Source organism: Dendrobates tinctorius, unplaced genomic scaffold (genome assembly GCF_039654945.1).
Source record: "Dendrobates tinctorius isolate UK_male_01 unplaced genomic scaffold, ASM3965494v1 ptg000029l, whole genome shotgun sequence".
In the NCBI taxonomy this organism is placed as follows: Eukaryota; Metazoa; Chordata; class Amphibia; order Anura; family Dendrobatidae; genus Dendrobates; species Dendrobates tinctorius.
In genome coordinates this window covers 33,130,001-33,150,155 of record NW_027361697.1, presented here as the reverse complement: position 1 = coordinate 33,150,155, position 20,155 = coordinate 33,130,001, and the positions used below count along the sequence as shown (strand labels likewise).

General features: G+C 47.7%; 2 protein-coding genes across 8 annotated transcripts in view; one reads left to right on the top strand and one right to left on the bottom strand.

Moving 5' to 3' along the window:
* Positions 1-19,222, bottom strand: part of PIGC (phosphatidylinositol glycan anchor biosynthesis class C) — a 59,644-nt gene extending 40,422 nt beyond the window's left edge. Inside the window, exon 1 of one of the 5 annotated variants that reach the window (XM_073571528.1) lies at positions 19,158-19,222. The gene's annotated coding sequence lies outside the window, so the exon portion shown is untranslated. Of the gene's footprint in view, positions 1-14,203; positions 14,324-14,397; positions 14,624-14,697; positions 14,832-19,157 lie in introns of those variants that run through there. The other 4 variants (XM_073571525.1, XM_073571526.1, XM_073571524.1 and 1 more) reach the window with 4 other exon arrangements.
* A 144-nt stretch (positions 19,223-19,366) lies between these two features.
* Positions 19,367-20,155, top strand: part of SUCO (SUN domain containing ossification factor) — a 116,666-nt gene continuing 115,877 nt past the window's right edge. For all 3 annotated transcript variants that reach the window (XM_073571523.1, XM_073571522.1, XM_073571521.1), the window contains exon 1: positions 19,367-19,615. In XM_073571523.1, coding sequence (XP_073427624.1) covers positions 19,566-19,615 — 50 coding nt within the window. In that variant the 5' untranslated portion in view covers positions 19,367-19,565. The remainder of the gene's footprint in view (positions 19,616-20,155) is intronic.

Genomic DNA, 20,155 nt, shown 5'->3' with positions numbered 1-20,155 from the left:
TTCTGAACGATTCCCGTCTGCGTCCCTGAGTTCTGCGTCGCCAACGAGGTCGCTCGTCGGCGTCAAACACAGTGATGCGCGCTGGCCAGCGGGACGCCGACGAAGAAAAATTGGCCCTGGACATTCGAGCAAGATCGGCGATATGCAGCAGGGGGGAGGGCGGTCACCGCTATGTGTCACATGTAGCGAGATTGCTGGCGAGATCGCTGTTGCGTGACAAAATCAGTGACGCTTCAGCGATCTCGCTATGTGAGACCGGCCTTTAGGTTTAGAGCTCAGTTAGGTTTAGAGCTTAGTTCGCTATTCTAATGCTAATTATTAGCACAAAGAATTCATGTTAAAGTTTACAGCCTGCCTATGAAGTAATGACTAGAAGCTCAGCCATCGATGATATCATCCGTCTGAGTTGACACAGACTCAAAGTTTACCCTTGCACTTATATTTACTGAGGTTTGCACAATTCTCAGCATGGGGTTGGTTTTTTTTATCAGGACTGAACTAGGTCTCTACGTGGCACTGGATGTGTAACCGGACGTCTTCATGAAGGTGCCAATGTTCTGATCAAAGTCTTGTGGGACAAATTGGTAGCAGCTCGTCCTGGATGAAGAACAAGCAGCAGTCATGGCGTAGAGTTACATTCCCTTCGCCCTGGGATATAATTAGATGATTTAATAGCTGGGCAATCTGCACCCAGGCTCCAGCTTCTTCCAGCTCCTACTTTACAAGTTGGTTTTCTCACCCAGCAAGACGTAAGATCTTAAGGGCCTGTCACACTAAGCGATATCGCTAGCTATATCGCTAGCAATATTGCTATAACGTCACTGGTTTGGTGACGTAGCAGCGATATTGCTAGCGATATCGCTATGTCTGCTACTTACCTCCGACCGCTCCCCCGCTGGTTATCACTGATCGCACGAGAACGTCCTGGGCCGTTTCTCGTCGTCAGCTTCCTGCTGTGACGACGAGCGACGCGTGGACGCGGGCGGGAGGACGTCTTCATCGCCTCGTCTGGCACGTAAGTTGCGACCCCTGTGATGTCGCTGGTGAGATCTGCCTGTGTGGCAGCTCATTAGCGACCACTTAGCGATGCACCGGCGATCATGACTGCGTCATATCGCTGGTCGGGATCGCTGGTACATCGCTAAGTGTGACAGTACCTTTATCAAGTTGCTCACACTTTCAGTACCTTAAGTTCATGATAATTTACCTTCATAAAAGATAACTGGCTGGAAGAATGTGATCCAGGCATTATTACACCCGCTAAACTACAACTACAGAGGAATGGCAGCCACTACGTCAGGCGGCAGGGTGGGCTCGGGCTGAATGGTGCAGCTGGCTATTTGGGTTGATACAGTGCCTTGAAAAACCCTGTGAACTTTTCCACATTTTTTCACGTTACATACACAAACTCATGTATTTTATTGGGATTTTATGTGATCTACCAACACAAAGTAACAAATATTTGTGAAGTGTTAAGTGATAAGTGTTAAGTTTTGTAAATATTTTAAAAATATAAATTTGAGAATTGTGACGTGCATTTGTTTTCAGTCCCCGAGTCAATACTTTGTAGGACCACCTTTTGCTGCAATAGCTGCTGTAAGTCTTTTGGGGTCCGTCTCCACCAGCTTTGTACATCTAGCGGTGACATTTTTCCCCATTCTCCTTTGAACACTCGCTTGCTCAGTGAGATTGGATGGAGACGTCTGTGATCAGCAATTTTCAAGCCTTGGCAAAGATTCTTTATGGGATTTAGATCTAGACAGTGACTGGGCCGTCCTCACACATTTTCTCATAGAACAGAAAAAGGACCCTGAAGAGTAGAGTGGTGTCTATGGATGGTCCAGAAGACGCGGACTGATGGACGGAAGCCTCAGCAATGACACCTATGGCCAACTTTGCATATGGAAACCCACTGCCAGTCACACCGAAGCTTCAGCTGCAGCTCGTCGCTTCCTACAGATGGCAGGCCTTTTTTGTAGCTGCAAAAGGGAACCGAAATTTGATCTTATAAATCGAGATACCTGGAAATAATGCAGATCCATTAATATCTCATGAACAGAAAGCTCTTTGTCTCACATTGATCTGGGGGGAGGATGTGGAGGGAATAAGTGATGTGGAAAACTCCTATTTGCAGATGAGAGTGGCCGGTGTCTCGCTGATAACATCCACGCTGCGCAGTCCTGAGTACAGAGGGTATATAGCCTGGGAAGAGGAACAGCGTCCAAGAGAAGTCCCCTCCATAACCAGGCGATCGGATGCTTCTCCGTCATACACCTGTGGCTGTTGGTACTAACTCCTCAATTACACTTACTGTCCGGCACAATAAAACGTGACCACGATCAATAATTCTGTTTCTTGATAATCAAGCTCATCTCAATCTTATCCATTTTCTGGTATTTTGCTTTTTCATCCCCTCAAATCGTTCACATTTTCCATACAATAATTCTCTCATCCAAGGCTTGTAATCAATTAAAATGAAATTAATAATGTAAAATGTTAACTGGAATACACTGTTAGGAAACAAAGCATCTGGGAAAACACTTTGATAAGGCATCGGTGTCACAGTTTGTAATAAATTTGTAGGATACTTATTACGCCGGAATATTTTGATATGTAATTTCAGAGCACACGATGTAGGGACAGAGAGCCATATTTTGGCGATGTGTCACTTACTGGGCTACTTGCTTCAGTTTTGATAAAACACTGTTTTTTTAGCAAGATATCACTAGAGGACTAGTAGTCTGGTGCCATGTAGTCCTTCTGCTGAGTAACCCCGCCCCCACCACTGATTGGCAGCGTTCTTCCAATATACAGTGTACACAGTAAGCTGCCAATCAGTGATGTGGGCGGGGCTAAACACCGCTCAGCATTCAGAGAACTGCTAGATCTCAGACAGAGAAAACTGATTTTTAGCAAAACTGCAGAAAGAAGCTCAGTCAGTCGCATATTGCTAGAATCAGGGTCTCTACCCCACAGTATGAAGCGTTCAGATTATATAGCAAAAACTTTGTGACAAAATCCTTAGAAGGGTTTTCATCCAGTCCCATTGTGTCAGGTGAATAAAGTCATACCCCTCATCACACAGCCTACCTAAAGAGCTCTAAAGCTCCTATAACATTAACATCGGCACACAAACACTGCGCCAGGAGCTTTAGGGCATGGGTTTCTATGGCAAAGCAGCTGCAATGAAGCCTTATATCACCAAGCACAATGCTAAGTGGTAAAAGTAGTGCACAGCAGTCGGAACTGGATTCTGAAGCACTGGAAATATGTTCTGTGACGTGACGAATCACACGTATCTGGCCTCCTGACGGACTGCATTGTGGCAAATGTAAAGGTTGATGGAGGAGGAATAACGCTATGGAATTGTTTACCAGGGTTGGCCTAGGCCCCTTAGTCCTAGTGAAGAGAAATCTTTATACATCACACACCAAAACATTTTTGACAACTGAAGCTTTCAACTTTGTGGACGGTCCGTTTTTGTTCCCCATGACTGTACCCCTGTGTACAAACCAAGGTCCATAAAGGCAATGGTTAAGAGAGTTTGGTGTGAAAGAACTTGATCTCAACACCATCGAAAACTTCTGGGATGAACTATAACGGAAATAGTGAGCCAGATCCTCTCTTTCAACATCCGTGTCACACCTCATAAATGCTCTTCAGGATGAATTAGCAAAAATTCCCAAAAGCACACTCCAAAATCTGATAGAAATGCTACCCAGAAGATCGGCAGCTGTTTGGGCCACAAAGAGGAGGACAACGTCTAGGTGTCCCAATATGGTTATGTCAATTGTGTCCAGGCAGTGGTTTTTTTATGCCTCAGTTGGAAACTTTTTAGTGCACCCAGCATATTTCTGGCCAGCTCCACAAATAAAGCACAGGAACCTAAAAGTGCTCCTAGAAGAACATATTGGAACGGTTTTGACATCAGGTTTCCTTTGGAGTTTCTGTACCATGCTGTAGTGAAACCAGATTAGCAGACGTGTGAGAAGAGCACTTTCAATAGTTTGCTTAGATGATTGATATTACATATGGGGAAAACCAAGAGCCTTACAGCAGGGCAGCAACGTGATGTGAAGAACTGCACATAGAGGCACAATAAGGCTAAAGTTAGACGTGTGGACGGCACCCAGAGAGGAGTATGTCCTCTTTTTGCCATCATGAATGCCCTGCTTTGCTTCTTCTGGTGTTTTTGGACAATGCAAAACACCAAAACATGCAGCTCTTCTTCCCTTATAATAAAAAAATTTGAAGCAAGAGCTTTAGCTGAGGCCTGACATAAGGAAAAAATGATAATTACTTACCGGTAATTTAATTTTTCAGAGCCATGACAGCACCGCACATGAGAGAAGGTATCCACCCCCAAGAAACAGGAAACCTGTAGCAGAGACATAAGATGGGGGCCGCACCTCTCTCCTCAGTTTGTTTCAGAGCATGCAAAGGTAACCGCCTTATTAGTTTATATACGTTATATAACAGTGTCACTAATATTCACCTTCTTTTTCCTATATATATATATATATATATATATATATATATATATATATATATATATATATATATATATATATATATATATATATATATATATTTACATTTCCAGATATAACTTCAAATTTTCTAGTTCACCACACAACCATCACCGAGATAGGGCGGGAACAATGCGGTGCTGTCATGGCTCTGGAAAATCAAATTACAGGTAAGTAATTATCATTTTTTCCCTTCCCCATGACAGCACCGCACATGAGAGGAAAGATAGAATAGACTCCTAGGGTGGGACAACAGCAGACAACATTTTTCTCCCAAAGGCCAGATTTGAGGGCCCTAGGTCTACTCTATAGTGTCGGAAGAAAGTGGATGGTGAGGACCATACTGCTGCCTTACAAATCTGCTCAACCGAAGCATTTGCCCTTTCCGCTCAGGACGTGGCTATGGCTCTTGTAGAGTGAGCTGTTACACCCAGTGGAGGAGTCCGATCCGAAGAAGAGTAAGCCAGTGCAATACCCATACGTAACCATCATGCAATCGTTGATTTTGAAGCTTTTTTACCTGTTTGTCCCCTGAAAGGAGACAAAAAGGGCTGAAGACCATCATCTTGCTGCAGATGGTGTCACTGTGCATCGGTCAATACAGCACACTTTGCACAAGGAGAAGCTGTATGGGAGAGTGATGCGAAAGAAGCCGTTTCCGCAAGCACGCCACAAACAGAGTCGCCTGAGGTATGCAAAAGCACATTTGGACAAGCCAGTTACATTTTGGAAGAAGGTCCTGTGGACTGATGAAACAAAGATTGAGTTGTTTGGTCATACAAAAAGGCGTTATGCATGCGCTGTATTGTTGACCGATGCACAGTGACACCATCTGCAGCAAGATGATGCTGCAGGTCTTTGGAGGTGGTCTGTGGATTGTCCTTGACTGTTCTCACCATTCTTCTTCTCTGCCTTACTGATATTTTTCTTGGCCTGCCACTTCTGGGCTTAACAAGAACTGTACCTGTGTTCTTCCATTTCCTTACTATGTTCCTCACAGTGGAAACTGACTGGTTAAATCTCTGAGACAACTTTTTGTATCCATCCCCTGAAAAGCTATGTTGAATAATCTTTGTTTTCAGATCATTTGAGAGTTGTTTTGAGGAGCCCATGATGCCACTCTTCATAGGAGAATCAAATAGGAGAACTACTTGCAAGTGGCCACTTTAAATACCTTTTCTCATGATTTGATACACCTGGCTATGAAGTTCAAAGCTCAATGAGGTTACAAAACCAATTTAGTGCTTCAGGAAGTCAGTAAAAAGTAGTTAGGAGTGTTCAAATCAAGAAAATGATAAGGGTGCCCATACTTTTGCACCGGTCAAATTTTGTTTAAATGCAGATTGCACATTTTCTGTTAGTACAATAAACCTCATTTGAATCCAGAAATATAACTGAGTCCATCAGTTATTAGACATATGAAACTGAAATACCTGTTACTTGCAAAAACCAAAATGGTTATAAAGAAAAAAGGTTAACATTAATAGGGGTTCCCAAACTTTTACATATGACTGTATATTGAAGCAGGCAACGTCTGACATCTAAGCAATGGAAGGTTTTCTCTCCCTGGGATTTGGAGTTCGGACAAAACGAGGGCAAAATTATCTCCTGCTCCCTGTGGAATTTACCTTCGGTAGGAAGGCCGGATCAGATTTTATGATCACTCTATCATCCAAAAAGGTGGTATATGGTGGATTTACAGATATTACCTGCAGCTCGCAGACACGACGAGCTGAGGTTAGGGCCACCAGGAGTACTGTTTTTAGCGTTAGCGCCTTTATTGAGATGGAAGCAATTGGTTCAAATGGAGATGCTGTCAGTGCCCTTAATACTATATTTAGATCCCAGGGAGCTACCTTAGATGTTAATTTTGTGGGCCTGGATGTGAAGGAGGCCCGAATGATCCATGGGTGATCTGCCAGTTTTTGATCAAACAATGCACCCAGGGCCGATACCTGCACTTTTAAGGTGCTTGTGGACAGATCTTTTTCCAGTCCTTTCTGGGGGAACTCTAGGATTTCTTTTATTGGTATTTCCTGGGCTGTTCTAGTTAATTGTCGACCCGTGAACTGCAAGAATTTTTCCCCAATTTTTTGGTATTTTCGTGAAGTTACCTCCTTCCTGCTAGCGAGCAGGGTGGTTACTAACGGGACTGAGAACCCCTTTGCTAGAAGGAGTCCCCTCTCAAGTTCCACGCAGTGAGGTGCAGCCCGTGAACCCTGGGGTGTTCCACTGGGCCCTGGTATAGCAGATTCGGGGTATCATGGGTCCGAGATAGACATGCATCTGAGCCATGTGAACCATGCCCTTTTCGGCCAGAAGGGCGCAATCAGGATTATCCGAGCTTTCTCCTGCCGGATCTTTTTTAAGACTATTGGAATCAATGGAAACGGGGGGGAACGCATAGGCCAGGTGAAATTTCCACCGGTGTAGTAGCGAATTCACCCCCTCTGGCTGCTCTCTTGGATTTAGGGAGTAGAACCTGTCCACTTTCCGATTTTCTCTGGTGGCAAACAAGTCTACTTCTGGTGTGCCCCAGGCAGCGCAGATTTCCCCAAATATTTTTGACTTAGGGACCATTCTCCCTGGTGTAGTACATGACGGCTTAAATAATCGGCCAGATAATTGTCTGCCCCCTTTAAATGTGTACCCGATAAGGATAGAATATTGTTTTCTGCCCAAGCGAATAATTCCCTGGCCTCTGCCATAAGGGTTGCCGACCTTGTGCCCCCTTGTTTGTTTATGTATGCTATGACCGTGTTGTTGTCGGATAATATGGTGACATGTCTCCCTTGTACGTCTTGCTTTACCAGGGGAAGGGCTTGCCTTACAGCCGCCAGTTCTTTTAGATTTGAGGATGCATCCCTCATTCCGGGTTCCCACTGGCCCTGTAGGGTTCGTTTCTCTATATGTGCCCCCCAACCACTCGGACTTGCGTCCGTGGTCAGTACCACCGAGTTCTGAGTAGTCCAGGGCACTGCTCTGTTTAAGTTTTCGGTGCTCAGCCACCATTTTAGGGACTCCTGCACTTGAGGGGAGAGGATAATCTTCCAATTTAAATTGGAAGGATTCTTCTCCTGCTCGGATATGATTTGCCACTGTAGTTCTCTCGTATGGGCTTGTGCCCACCGGACCGCTGGGATTGTTGCTGTTAACGTGCCCAGGAGCGACATTGCCTCTCTTACTGGCATGGCTCGACCGGACTGTATCCGCTGTATTTTTTGCTGGATAGCCCCAATTTTTCTTCCTGGAAGAATGCACTGCTGTTTTAATGAGCCCAACTGAATTCCAAGGAATTCTTGTGACTGCACTGGAGTTAATTTGGATTTTTTCAGATTGATCATCCAGCCTAACCTGGTTAATATTTCCAGGACCCTTGTAACTGCATCTTCGCAATTTTGCTTGTCGTTTGCTATAACTAGGAAATCGTCTAGATAGGGTACTAGCAGTATATTCTCCCTTCTTATAAAGGACGCTACTTCCCCGATGATTTTTGTAAATATACACGGGGCTACTGATACCCCGAAGGGTAGGCACTGGTACTGTAGATGAGTGGGAATTTGAGAAATCTCTACTACCAGTCTCAGATATTGTTGGTGTTCCCCCCATATTGGGACATGGTAATAGGCATCGGTAAGATCTATTACTGCCATGTAGCAACCTGGGTCGAGTAGTTTCACTGCCGACCCCAAGGTCTCCATTTTGAATTTCTCTGTTCTGATATATTGGGTCAGGGCTTTGAGATTGAATATTGTTCTTAGTGACCCATCTGGTTTTGGCGTGAGGAACAAAGTACTGTAAAACCCTTTTCCTTTTTGATGACATGGTACTTTTATTACTACCTCTTTTTGAATGAGGAGCTGGATCTCCTTTTCTAATGTAGCCTGATTCTTTTTGGCTACCCGGGTCACTCTTAGTCTTTGAGGAGGAAGGGTTAGAAAACTTAATCGTAGGCCCTCGGCTAACAGGTCGGTTACTCACTTTGAGGTGGGCAATGCTACCCACTGATGGACAAAGAACCAAAGCCTTCCCCCAACCGCCCTGGCGTCATTGCTTGATATCGGGTCTCGGGGTGGTTCTGCTAAAGAGGAATCCTCTCTCCTTTCTTCCCCTCCAGGGCCTACCCCGTGTGGATCTATCGTCTGGCCGCCCTCGGCTCCCTCTATTCCCTGTTCCACGAAAGGACGAGTGAGCCTCAGTCAACCGACGCCTAGGGAAGGGGGTTGGACACCGTTTTTTCTTATCTGACGCTTTTTCCTAAATTTCGTCCAGTGCTTTTCCAAATAAGTATTGACTCTCACAAGGGACGGCACAGAGTTTAACCTTTGACTGGAAATCTGCCGACCAGTTTTTTAACCAAAGTGCTCTGCGGCCTGAATTTGAAAGGGCGCATGCATGGGCGGCACCTCGGACGGAATCTACTGCAGCGTCAGCCAGGAATCCCGCTGCCTTCTGTAGGGAAGGTATTGCCTCCAGCAGTGTCTCCCTTGGGCATTTATTCTTAATTTGGTCACTTAATTCGTCTAATCATTTGACCATGGCACGTGCTGTAGAAGTGGCGGCCACCCCCGGCTTAAACGACCAAGCCGATGCCTCCCAAGCAGATTTTAGAAAAGCGTCTGCTTTCTTGTCAAGGGGATCTTTTAAGGCGCCCATGTCCTCAAATGGCAATGCTATTCCTCTGGATGTACTAGCAATGGCGGCATCTAGTCTGGGAGCTTTTTCCCATTTATCGCATACCTCCTCATCAAACGGGTATTTACGTTTGAGCGCCTGCGATATGGACATTTTTTTGTTGGGTTTTTTCCACTCTCTCTTGATTAAATTTAATAGGTTATAATGGAAGGGAAAAACCCTTAGTTTTTTCCCCTCAAGATTGCTAAACATAGCATCTTGAATGGATTTAGGCTCTTTTGGTGTCTCAAGTCCCATTGTGGACCTTACAAGCTTTAGCAATTTCCCAATGTCCTCAGATAGGAAATATGGACGACCCTTTTCCTCGTCCGAGGAGTCCAGGTCCGAATCCGAGGCCTCTATCTCCCCTTGCTCTTCCTCAGACTCTATATCAGTAGTTATCTCTGTGGGAGCCAGTGGGGGCGGGGGTGAGGCAGGTGTTTTATCGGTGCTACGTGTGGTCTGCTCTTTTATTTCATCTTTCACCGTTGATTTTACTTGATCCCGGATCATAGTTTTAATGCTTTGAAGCAGGGATGGTGACTCTTTGGCCACTGTCTTTTTAATGCACGAGCGACAGAGTCGCTTCTCATACGGTTTAGCTAGGGCCTTTTTACATAATGCACATTCTTTGTTCTTTTGTTTGGATGTGGCCTTTCCCTACAGAAAACATACATAGGGTTGTTGTTAATATATTGCGCTGCCTTACAAAGGCACTCACCCGGCCCTCTGAGTACCCCGGTAGCCGGTGGCTCTTCCTCCTGTACTCGCTCCCCGACTTCAGGATCCATTCTGTTCTGCTGCTGGCCTGGCTCTATACAGTGGAGCCTATGTGCAGTCTCTCTGGGACCAGTGGCATCTGCCGTGTCTCCCTTCTTATGGAGGAGCGGTGTGCGCTTCTGGGACTGTTCCCGCCCGGAAGTGCCCAGTACACTGCTCCCCCGGCATGCGACGTCACTTCCGGTGCGACCCCGGAAGCCGTCGCCACTCAATCGCCGCCAGCGTCATGGATGGCCACGCCTCCCCTGGCCCTGCCTCCCACTGGAGCGGCCACCGGGGAGTCACTCGGGGAGGACACCGCTCACAGCGCCCACCAAGCTGGGCTGTCAGGCGCGTGCGACCGCGCCCCGCTGCCATTCCCTCCCCGCGGACCTAGGCCTCCTGACCGGACAACAACAGAGGGGGATCCCTCCGGAGGTACAGCTCTGCCCCAAGCATTCTGCCTGCAGGAAACAGGAAACCAAACTGGGGAGAGAGGTGCCGCCCCCTTCTTATGTTTCTGCTACAGGTTTCCTGTTTCCTGGGGGAGAATACCTTCTCTCATGTGCGGTGCTGTCATGGGGAAGGGAAAAAGGTTAATATTGGACTTAAAAAGTAAAAAATCTTTACAGAAAGTCTATGACCCCATACAAATTAGATGGTCAGATGATCCCGAAGAAACCGGCATAGGTGTTGTGTATGGCCAGCTCATAGCCTACCTTATGTGGTGTACTGTAACCCTACGTAAAATAAGGATTTTCTGACGACAACCTTTCATCTACGGAAGCCAGCCACCAGCCATCTGATCACCAAATGTTGGAGAACCCTTAACCTTAAGGCTGTGTGCCCACGATGCGATTTTCGGCACGAAAACGTTGAAAAAAACTCGTACAGAACGCACCCCATGCATTCCGCACATGCTGTGCTTTTTCCACGGCAGAATCGCATCGCGGAAAAAAACGCAGCTTGCTCATTCTTTTTGCGGAATCGCAAAGAATTGCCGCGATTCCGCAACCATAGGAATGCATGAGAACCGCTTACTTCCCGCGTGTGGCTATGCCCACAATGCGCAAAGTTAAGCGTCTCATGTGCGGATGGTACCCACGGTGTGGAGGAGAGGAGACTGTCCTCCAGGCCCTGGGTACCATACCGCTGTAAAAAAAAAAAAAGAAAATAAAAAAAAAAATCGGGGTATATTTACCTTACGGCGTCACGCGCAGCCTTCCCGGGCCTCAGCGTTTTCAGTAATGCCTTGCGGCAAGGACCTGTGATGACGTAGTCTCGCGTTACTCTAGCGGTCTCGTGAGATCACTATAGCAACGCGAGACCAACGTCATCACAGGTCTCGCAAGGCATCGCTGGGAACGGGAGCGTTGCTGAGACTGCGCGGGACGTCGGAAGGTAAATATACCCCGATTTTTTATTTTTTTTATCATTCTATCTTTTACTGTTGATGCCACATAGGCAACCTCAATAGTAAAAAGCTGCTCATACTTGTCAAACACTATGTTTTACGAGTGTGACCAACCTGTCAATCACTTTCCAAGCGATGCTTCAAATCGCTTGGAAAGTGCTTGAATTAAGCAAGCGAAAATCGCGGCAAAAACGTGAACATAATCGCGGTAAAATCGCGCGGAAAAAACTGCGCGTTTTCTGGGAAGGAGTCCGGTTTTGAGTGTCCGGTTTAAAACGCTACGTGGGCACATAGCCTAAAACTCCAGACGCCTACCGAGAATCACTCCCAATCTGCAGGTATCCTACACGTCTCCTGTTCGTTAGGTACACAAGTGCTTCGGCAGGTATGTGGTGCCGATCCAGAAGTGAGCAGCACTACTGTAGATAATCGCTAAGGCCGGGGTCACATAAGCGTAGATTCTCTCATGTGAGACAACCGGATTGTTTATGCGACCCTTGGAGCAAATCAGGGAAATTGAAAAGTCGGATGTTGAGCTTACCAATTCCACAGCCCTGCACTCAACCTCTATATCCTGGATTCGCACTCACCACGCAGACTCCACTGCTGAACAAAGAGCATGTTCAAGCGTGTTTACAGTTTGCTCAACAATATTTAGACAAGCCTGTGAAATACTTGGGAGAATACAGTCTGGTCAGATGAGAACAAAGTTAAACTGTTTCTATGCCATAAAACACACCATGTTTGGAGGCCAAAAGGCAATGCATATCACCCCACAAAAGCACCATACCAACCCTGAAATTTGGAGGTGGGAACATCGAGGTGTGGGGCTGTTTTTTAGCATACCGTACGGGCAAACTTAAAGTTGAAGGAAGAATCAATGGACAAATGTACCAAGACATTCTTGATAAAAATCTGCTGCTATCAACCACGATGATGAAATGAGGAGGAGACTTTTCAGCAAGACAATGATCCCAAACACACAGCCAAGGAAACGCTCAATTGGTTTCAGAGAAAGAAAATAAAGCTGCTAGAATGGCCGAGCAATCACCCGAGACAAATTGCATAGAAAATTTAAAGATGGAACTAAAGCTCAGAGGTCATAGAGGGAGCCCAAGGGGCTTCGGGATTTGAAGAGTGTTTGTGTAGAAGAATGAGCCAAAATCACACCTGAGCAATGCATGTGACTAGTTGCTCCATACAGGAAGTGTCCTGAAGCTGTCATCACCAACAAAAGCGTTTGTACAAAGTATTAAATACATTTCAGTTAATATGTTCAATACTTTTTCCTGGGTGATTTCTCATTATTACACACAACTTAATTTATGGATATCTATAGTTTAATTTATTTGCCTGTGTGGATTGAAGGGCTTGTTACCGACATTTGGTGAGAATTTCATGTCAATAGCACCTTTAGAAATAAATTTACTTAGAAAATTGGTGATCGATACTTATTTCACAAGCTGTAAATATTGGCGATTTTTAGGATTAATACAGTGACCCCTGTAGTATCATTATTACACGGTGACCCCTGTAGCGTTATTACACGCTGACCCCTGTAGCGTTATTACACTGTGACCTCTGCAGTATCATTATTACACAGTGACCCCTGTAGCGTTATTACACGCTGACCCTGTAGCGTTATTACACGCTGACCCTGTAGCATTATTACACGGTGACCCCTGTAGCATTATTACACGGTGACCCCTGTAGCATTATTCCACGCTGACCCTTGTAGCGTTATTCCACGCTGACCCCTGTAGCGTTATTCCACGGTGACCCCTGTAGCGTTATTACACGGTGACCCCTGTAGCGCTATTACACGCTGACCCCTGTAGCATTATTACACGGTGACCCCTGTAGCATTATTACACGGTGACCCTTGTAGCGTTATTACACGCTGACCCCTATAGCGTTATTACACGGTGACCCCTGTAGCGTTATTACACGGTGACCCCTGTAGCGCTATTACACGCTGACCCCTGTAGCATTATTACACGGTGACCCCTGTAGCGTTATTCCACGCTGACCCTTGTAGCGTTATTCCACGCTGACCCCTGTAGCGTTATTACACGGTGACCCCTGTAGCGTTATTACACGGTGACCCCTGTAGCATTATTACATGGTGACCCCTGTAGCGCTATTACACGCTGACCCCTGTAGCATTATTACACGGTGACCCCTGTAGCATTATTCCATGCTGACCCTTGTAGCGTTATTACACGGTGACCCCTGTAGTGTTATTACACGCTGACCCCTGTAGCATTATTCCACGCTGACCCTTGTAGCGTTATTACACACTGACCCCTGTAGCGTTATTACACACTGACCCCTGTAGTGCTATTACACGCTGACCCCTGTAGCATCATTATTATACGCTGACCCATGTAGCGCTATTACACGCTGACCCTGTAGCATTATTACATGGTGACCCCTGTAGCGCTATTACACGCTGACCCCTGTAGCGCTATTACACGCTGACCCCTGTAGCGCTATTACACGCTGACCCCTGTAGCGCTATTACACGCTGACCCCTGTAGCGCTATTACACGCTGACCCCTGTAGCGCTATTACACGCTGACCCCTGTAGCGCTATTACACGCTGACCCCTGTAGCGTCATTACACGCTGACCCCTGTAGTGCTATTACACGGTAACCCCTGTAGTGCTATTACACGCTGACCCCTGTAGTGCTATTACACGCTGACCCCTGTAGCATCGTTATTACACGGTGTGATACACCGTCTGGGTCTCTACAGCTGACTCTCAGCTCTGCAGCAGTCACACAGGCTCCGTTTAGAGCGTTACCCAGTTGCTAAGTAACCAACCTCTTACGTCAGAAACCAGCCTGCACAAAGGCCCCCGAGGCTCGAGCTGTCTTCTCTATGCCTGCAGGACACGCCGCCAGCGATTACGTGTTACGGCCGATAAAGAGCGGTTTATCGTGTACATCCCGCTACAGATCACAGTCCCGCCACCGGTACCGCAGCCCGGGCCTTCCCAGGAGCCTGCGCGGCCTTACCTCTGTGCTACAGCGATGGCGCCATGTGTCAGTGAGGCGCTTGTTCCCCATAGCACAGCAGAGCGTCCATGTCACACTACAGCTCCCAGCATGCCTTGTGTGTCATGTGACTCCACTCCTGCCTCACAGGAAGAAGCCAACCATGGCTGTACAGTGCTGCTCACAGGGTGACGTTACGTGACAGTGTGCGGGACACGTGATCAGTATCCGCCCTGCACTAGTGCACTGTATACATGTGAGCGCGGAGGAGACTTCCCGGATATACAGGGTGCCGGCACCCAGCAGTGTGCGCACACTCACCTGTCGTGTTTCTGAGCCGCCACCATGACATTACCGGATAACTCCGAGAGCCGGACCAGCAAAGGGTGGTGTTCATGGAAACCCTAGGGTTAATGTGGGGAGACGGTGGCTGAGGTGGGTCATCTCACGTCAGGATGTCACACCGCGAGCTGCCGGGACAGGTGCACAATAGGTGCTGATCTGTGGCCTCACCAGCTCCACATCAGGAGAACCTTTGTGTGTTTCCACTTGGGGCATTAAAATGTTAATTATAGGAGTAACCTGAAGTATGGAGGTTATTCACTGTGCATGGGACAGGAGTGACCGTCCTGGTCACTGGGGGTCCGACTGCTGGCCCTCCCGCCAATTCCAAGAAGATCCCCCTGTGATGGAGCAGCAGGCAGACATGTACCATGCAACTCCATTTATTCTTAGGCTGTGTGCACACGCTGCGGATTAGGTGCGGATTTTGTAAAATCTGCAGGTGAAACCGCAGGTCAAAAGACCTGCGGTTTTACCTGCGGATTGCTCTGCGGTTTTTCATCTCCTCAATGGAGGAGATGGCAAACCGCAGCGGAATCCGCAGAAAGAATTGACATGTCAATTCTTTCTGCGGATTGAAAACCGCAGATAATCCGCGCGGAAAATTCCGCACCGTCTGTATTGCGGTTTTTGATTCCCATAGGGAATCATGGTACTGTACACCGGAACCGCAGCAAAATCCGCAGCGTGTGCACACAGCCTTATGGAAAGGCCGAAGACCAGGCAAGCATCGCGCTAGGCTATCTGGTCCCATAGATGGAATGGAGTGGCGGTGTGCGTGAGCGACGTCTGGAGCGTATTATTATCGACGTCTGCAGCGCGTATTATTATCGACGTCTGCGGTGCGTATTATCGACGTCTGGTGCGTATTATTTAATATGGACGTCTGCGGTGCATATTATTATCGACGTCTGGTGCGTATTATTTAATATGGACGTCTGGTGCATAGTATTATCGACGTCTGCGGTGCGTATTATTATCGACATCTGGTGCGTATTATCGACGTCTGGTGCATAGTATTATCGACGTCTGTGGAGTGTATTATTATAGACGTCTGTGGAGCGTATTATCGATGTCTGCAGTGCATATTATTATCGATGTCTGCTGTGCATCGACAAGCCTACAGCCTGCAATAATCCTCGGTCTACTGAACCACCGCACGACCTGCTCTACCCTCTCCTACTGTATCCTCTCCCATCCCTGTAGACTGTGAGCCCTCGTGGGCAGGGTCCCCCCCTCTCCTTATGTACTTGTGTCCCTTGTCTTACCCGTTTGTTATACTTGTCTATATTTCCCGTTTTCACATGTAAAGTGCCATGGAATAAATGGCGCTATATAATTGCATAATAATAATAAATAGTACTGTCGACGTCTGCTGTGCGTATTATCATCATCGACGTTTGCAGTGCGTATTAGTATCGACGTCTGCGGTGCGTATTATTATCGACGTCTGCGGGGCGTATTACTATCGACGTCTGCGGTGCGTATTATCGACGTCTGCGGTGCATATTACTATCGATATCTGCAGTGCGTATTGTTATATACGTCTGTGGTGCGTATTATTATCGATGTCTGCGGTGCGTATTACTGTCGACGTCTGCGGTGCGTATTACTGTCGACGTCTGCGGTGCGTATTACTGTCGACATCTGCGGTGCGTATTACTGTCGACGTCTGCGGTGCGTATTACTGTCGACGTCTGCGGTGCGTATTACTGTCGACGTCTGCGGTGCGTATTACTGTCGACGTCTGCGGTTCGTATTACTGTCGACGTCTGCGGTTCGTATTACTGTCGACGTCTGCGGTTCGTATTACTATCGACGTCTGCGGTGCGTAGTATCGATGTCTGCGGTGCGTAGTATCGACGTCTGCGGTACGTAGTATCGATGTCTGCGGTTCGTATTACTATCGACGTCTGAGGTGCGTAGTATCGATGTCTGCGGTGCGTAGTATCGACGTCTGCGGTGCGTATTACTAACGACGTCTGCGGTGCGTAGTATCGACGTCTGCGGTACGTAGTATCGATGTCTGCGGTTCGTATTACTATCGACGTCTGCGGTGCGTAGTATCGATGTCTGCGGTGCGTATTACTATCGACATCTGCGGTTCGTATTACTTGTCGACGTCTGCGGTGCGTAGTATTATCGACGTCTGCGGTGAACAGGGAATGTATACAGCAGATGATGAAAATGTTTTTATTTTTTTATTAAAGTAGTTGTCCGGTCGTGATATTGAAGACCTATTCCTACTAGACACCCCAATAATCAGGTTTTAGCACATAAAGGATGTAAACCAATGAATGCAAGGGTCAGACAGTCAGGGACTGTAACGCAATGCTCGGACTGGCCGGCGCCTCTGCCAACCCAAGAGTGACAGCTGCACAGAAGTACACAAAGCTGTCCTGTTCGGGTCTGGAGAGCTACCAGCCAGTCCGGGCCTTCGCGTTCCAATCTATGTCTGTTTTATACGGCTGTGTGACTCTTCCCTATGCTGCAGTGCTGAGCTCTGCGCATCTGATCCTATTGGATCGGTGGAATGTAAACCACAAGACGGCATCTCATACTGTGGAGGTGACAGATGCAGCCCTCCATTTGTTTGGCTGCACCCCTCCAACAGATGCCAAGTGTGAGGTCACCGGGCTGTGGAAGGAACATGCCTGCACTTTGTGCTTGCAGTCTTCTGTTTCCTACAGTCACATGATGGCGTCCTTCCATGGTTTAAACACAGGACCACATTTATTGATGTTTATTAGCCAGGTTTTTAGCAAGAAATGTCCCAAATATCACTATCTAAACAAAGTTGTTGAAATAAAAAGATTCACTCTTTACAGTGTGCTGACTGAAAGTAAAAAATAATGGGGAAAGTGGGAGGGGTCACTAGTAGGTGGGAGGGGTCACTAGTAGGTGGGCGGGGTCACTAATAGGTGGGAGGGATCACTAGAGTGGGAGGGGTCACTAGAGTGGGTATGGTCAATACAGAGTCGGAGTGGTCACTAGAGTGGATACAGAGTGGGAGCAGTCACTACAGAGTGGGTGTGGTCAATACTGCGTGGGAGTGGTCACTGGAGTAGGAGCGGTTGCTAGTGGGAGGGGTCAATACAGAGTGGGAGTGGTCACTAGAGTAGGAGCAGTCGCTAGAGTGGGAGCAGTCGCTAGAGTGGGAGCGGTCGCTAGAGTGGGAGTGGTCACTAGAGTGGGAGCGATCACTACAGAGTGGGAGTGGTCACTAGAGTGGGAGCGATCACTACAGAGTGGGAGTGGTCACTAGAGTGGGAGCGATCACTACAGAGTGGGAGTGGTCACTAGAGTGGGAGCGATCACTACAGAGTGGGAGTGGTCACTAGAGTGGGTGCGATCACTACAGAGTGGGAGTGGTCACTAGAGTGGGAGCGATCACTACAGAGTGGGAGGGGACACTAGAGTGGGTGTGACCTGTCACTTTCTGAGGCGGTTGTAACTCAGATACTAAGTACATGCTCACACAACTTTTTTTCAGGCAAAAACAAGATTTTCAAGTGGAAACTGAATGAGGAAATGGTGTTTTTTCCCTAAAGTGTCTTTTTGCACATTTTATCAGATGTTCCCTGAAGGTAAGAATTTTTTTTTTTTTTGAGGGGTTCTTGCTTTTTTTAGGGGGGTGGTTTCTAATGGCTTTTATTGCAGTGTCTTTTGGGGCAATGTTTGACCGTTTTTTTCCATTAAGCGATGATTAGAATGGTGCCGTCTCTGGGGTGGAGATGCTACAGTACACCCGCAAAGGAGACTTGGGTGCTTCTCAGGCATCTTTTTCGCCTTCCCATTGACTTCTATTGTACTGTATGGCGGCAGGTAACAAGCGGAAAACACCTGAGGGATGGCGCAGTCGCTCCTCATAACCACCTGGCATCTTTGGAAACCTGAAGAGGTTAAAAGTCCCTCAACAACCACCTGAGGACCCAGTGTGAACATGGCCCTAGAGCAGGAGGCCGGTGCGCGTGCCCTCAGAATGCACAGTGCCCCCGCTCTGGAGGTGGTGGTGGCCCTCTGTCCTACACTGTAGAGAGCTGTGGACTGACACCACTGGGATGCCAACATGGCAGTCCCAGGCCGCTCCATGGAAACCTGCATCACACCTAATAGGAATTCGGGACCTCACAGACCATAAAGCAGGTGGGGTTACCAGTAAATCTCCAGGGGTCCCGAACCTCTGACCCTGTGACAGGATGCAGGTGACGTCAGCACATGCCTGAGGCCTGCTCTCTGGACACAGGCTATACAGTGAAGGGAGGAAATACTGAGGGGCTCTCTGCAACCACCAATCAGGCTGCCGTTTTCATTGTGTGAAATGAAAGCTGATATCTGATTGGTTGGCAGGTAGTATGTAGATTTTAGGTATCAATCCAGAAGGGGCGACTCCTCCCCTCATCACCCGCCTGTGACTCAGCCCTGGAGGCTCCTCTCACCTTAGGTGACAGATGGATGAGTAACCCTGTCACTGCCGGAGGAGCCACGCACAGCGGAAGTGCTTCCAGCACCACACAAGAGCTGTTGTTGGGAAAGTCTAAAGTCTGCACCGCCCCTTTCTGGAGCAAACCAATACGTGAACAGAGGGTGGGGGAGGACGTACAGGCTGGCTTCTGATTGGCTTGCACTGACCCCAGTGACGCGGCCGCTTCCACCTCAGCTGGATGTAACTGTGGAGCCACCGGCTGTGGGTAACGGCCGCGTTGGACGTGGGATCACGTGGTGCGTGCTGAGTGAGGCGGAGCCGCCGCTCATCGCGGAGGAGACGCCGGTATCAGAGAGCGGCGGCGGCCTGAAGTGTGTACGGGGGACATGCCGGGGAGGATGCGAGCGGCCGCCCGGGAGAGATGAAGCGGCTCGTGGTGATCTGCTCCCTCCTCCTGCTCTGCCTGCTATGGTGAGACCCTGACCGGCACCATGCGGGCGGCGGAGGGGACGCGGTGTCACCCTGTGGATGGGCTGACACACGGCTGCCTGCGGTATAGACCGGGGGGTGTCCACACCGACTGACACTGCGCGTATACTGTGTGGCACTGCGTGTGTATATACATAATATAGTGTGTGACACTGTGTACACCGACTTACACTGCATATACTATGTGACGCTGTGTGTATACATAATATAGTGTGACACTGTCTGTATATGCATTTTATAGTGTGTAACACTGTGTACACCGACTGACACTGTGTGTATACTGTGTGACACTGTGTATATACATAATATAGTGTGTGACACTGTGTACACCGACTTACACTGCATATATTATGTGACATTGTGTGTATACATAATATAGTGTGACACTGTCTGTATATGCATTTTATAGTGTGTAACACTGTGTACACCGACTGACACTGCGTGTATACTGTGTGACACTGTGTATATACATAATAGTGTGTGACACTGTGTACACCGACTTACACTGCATATATTATGTGA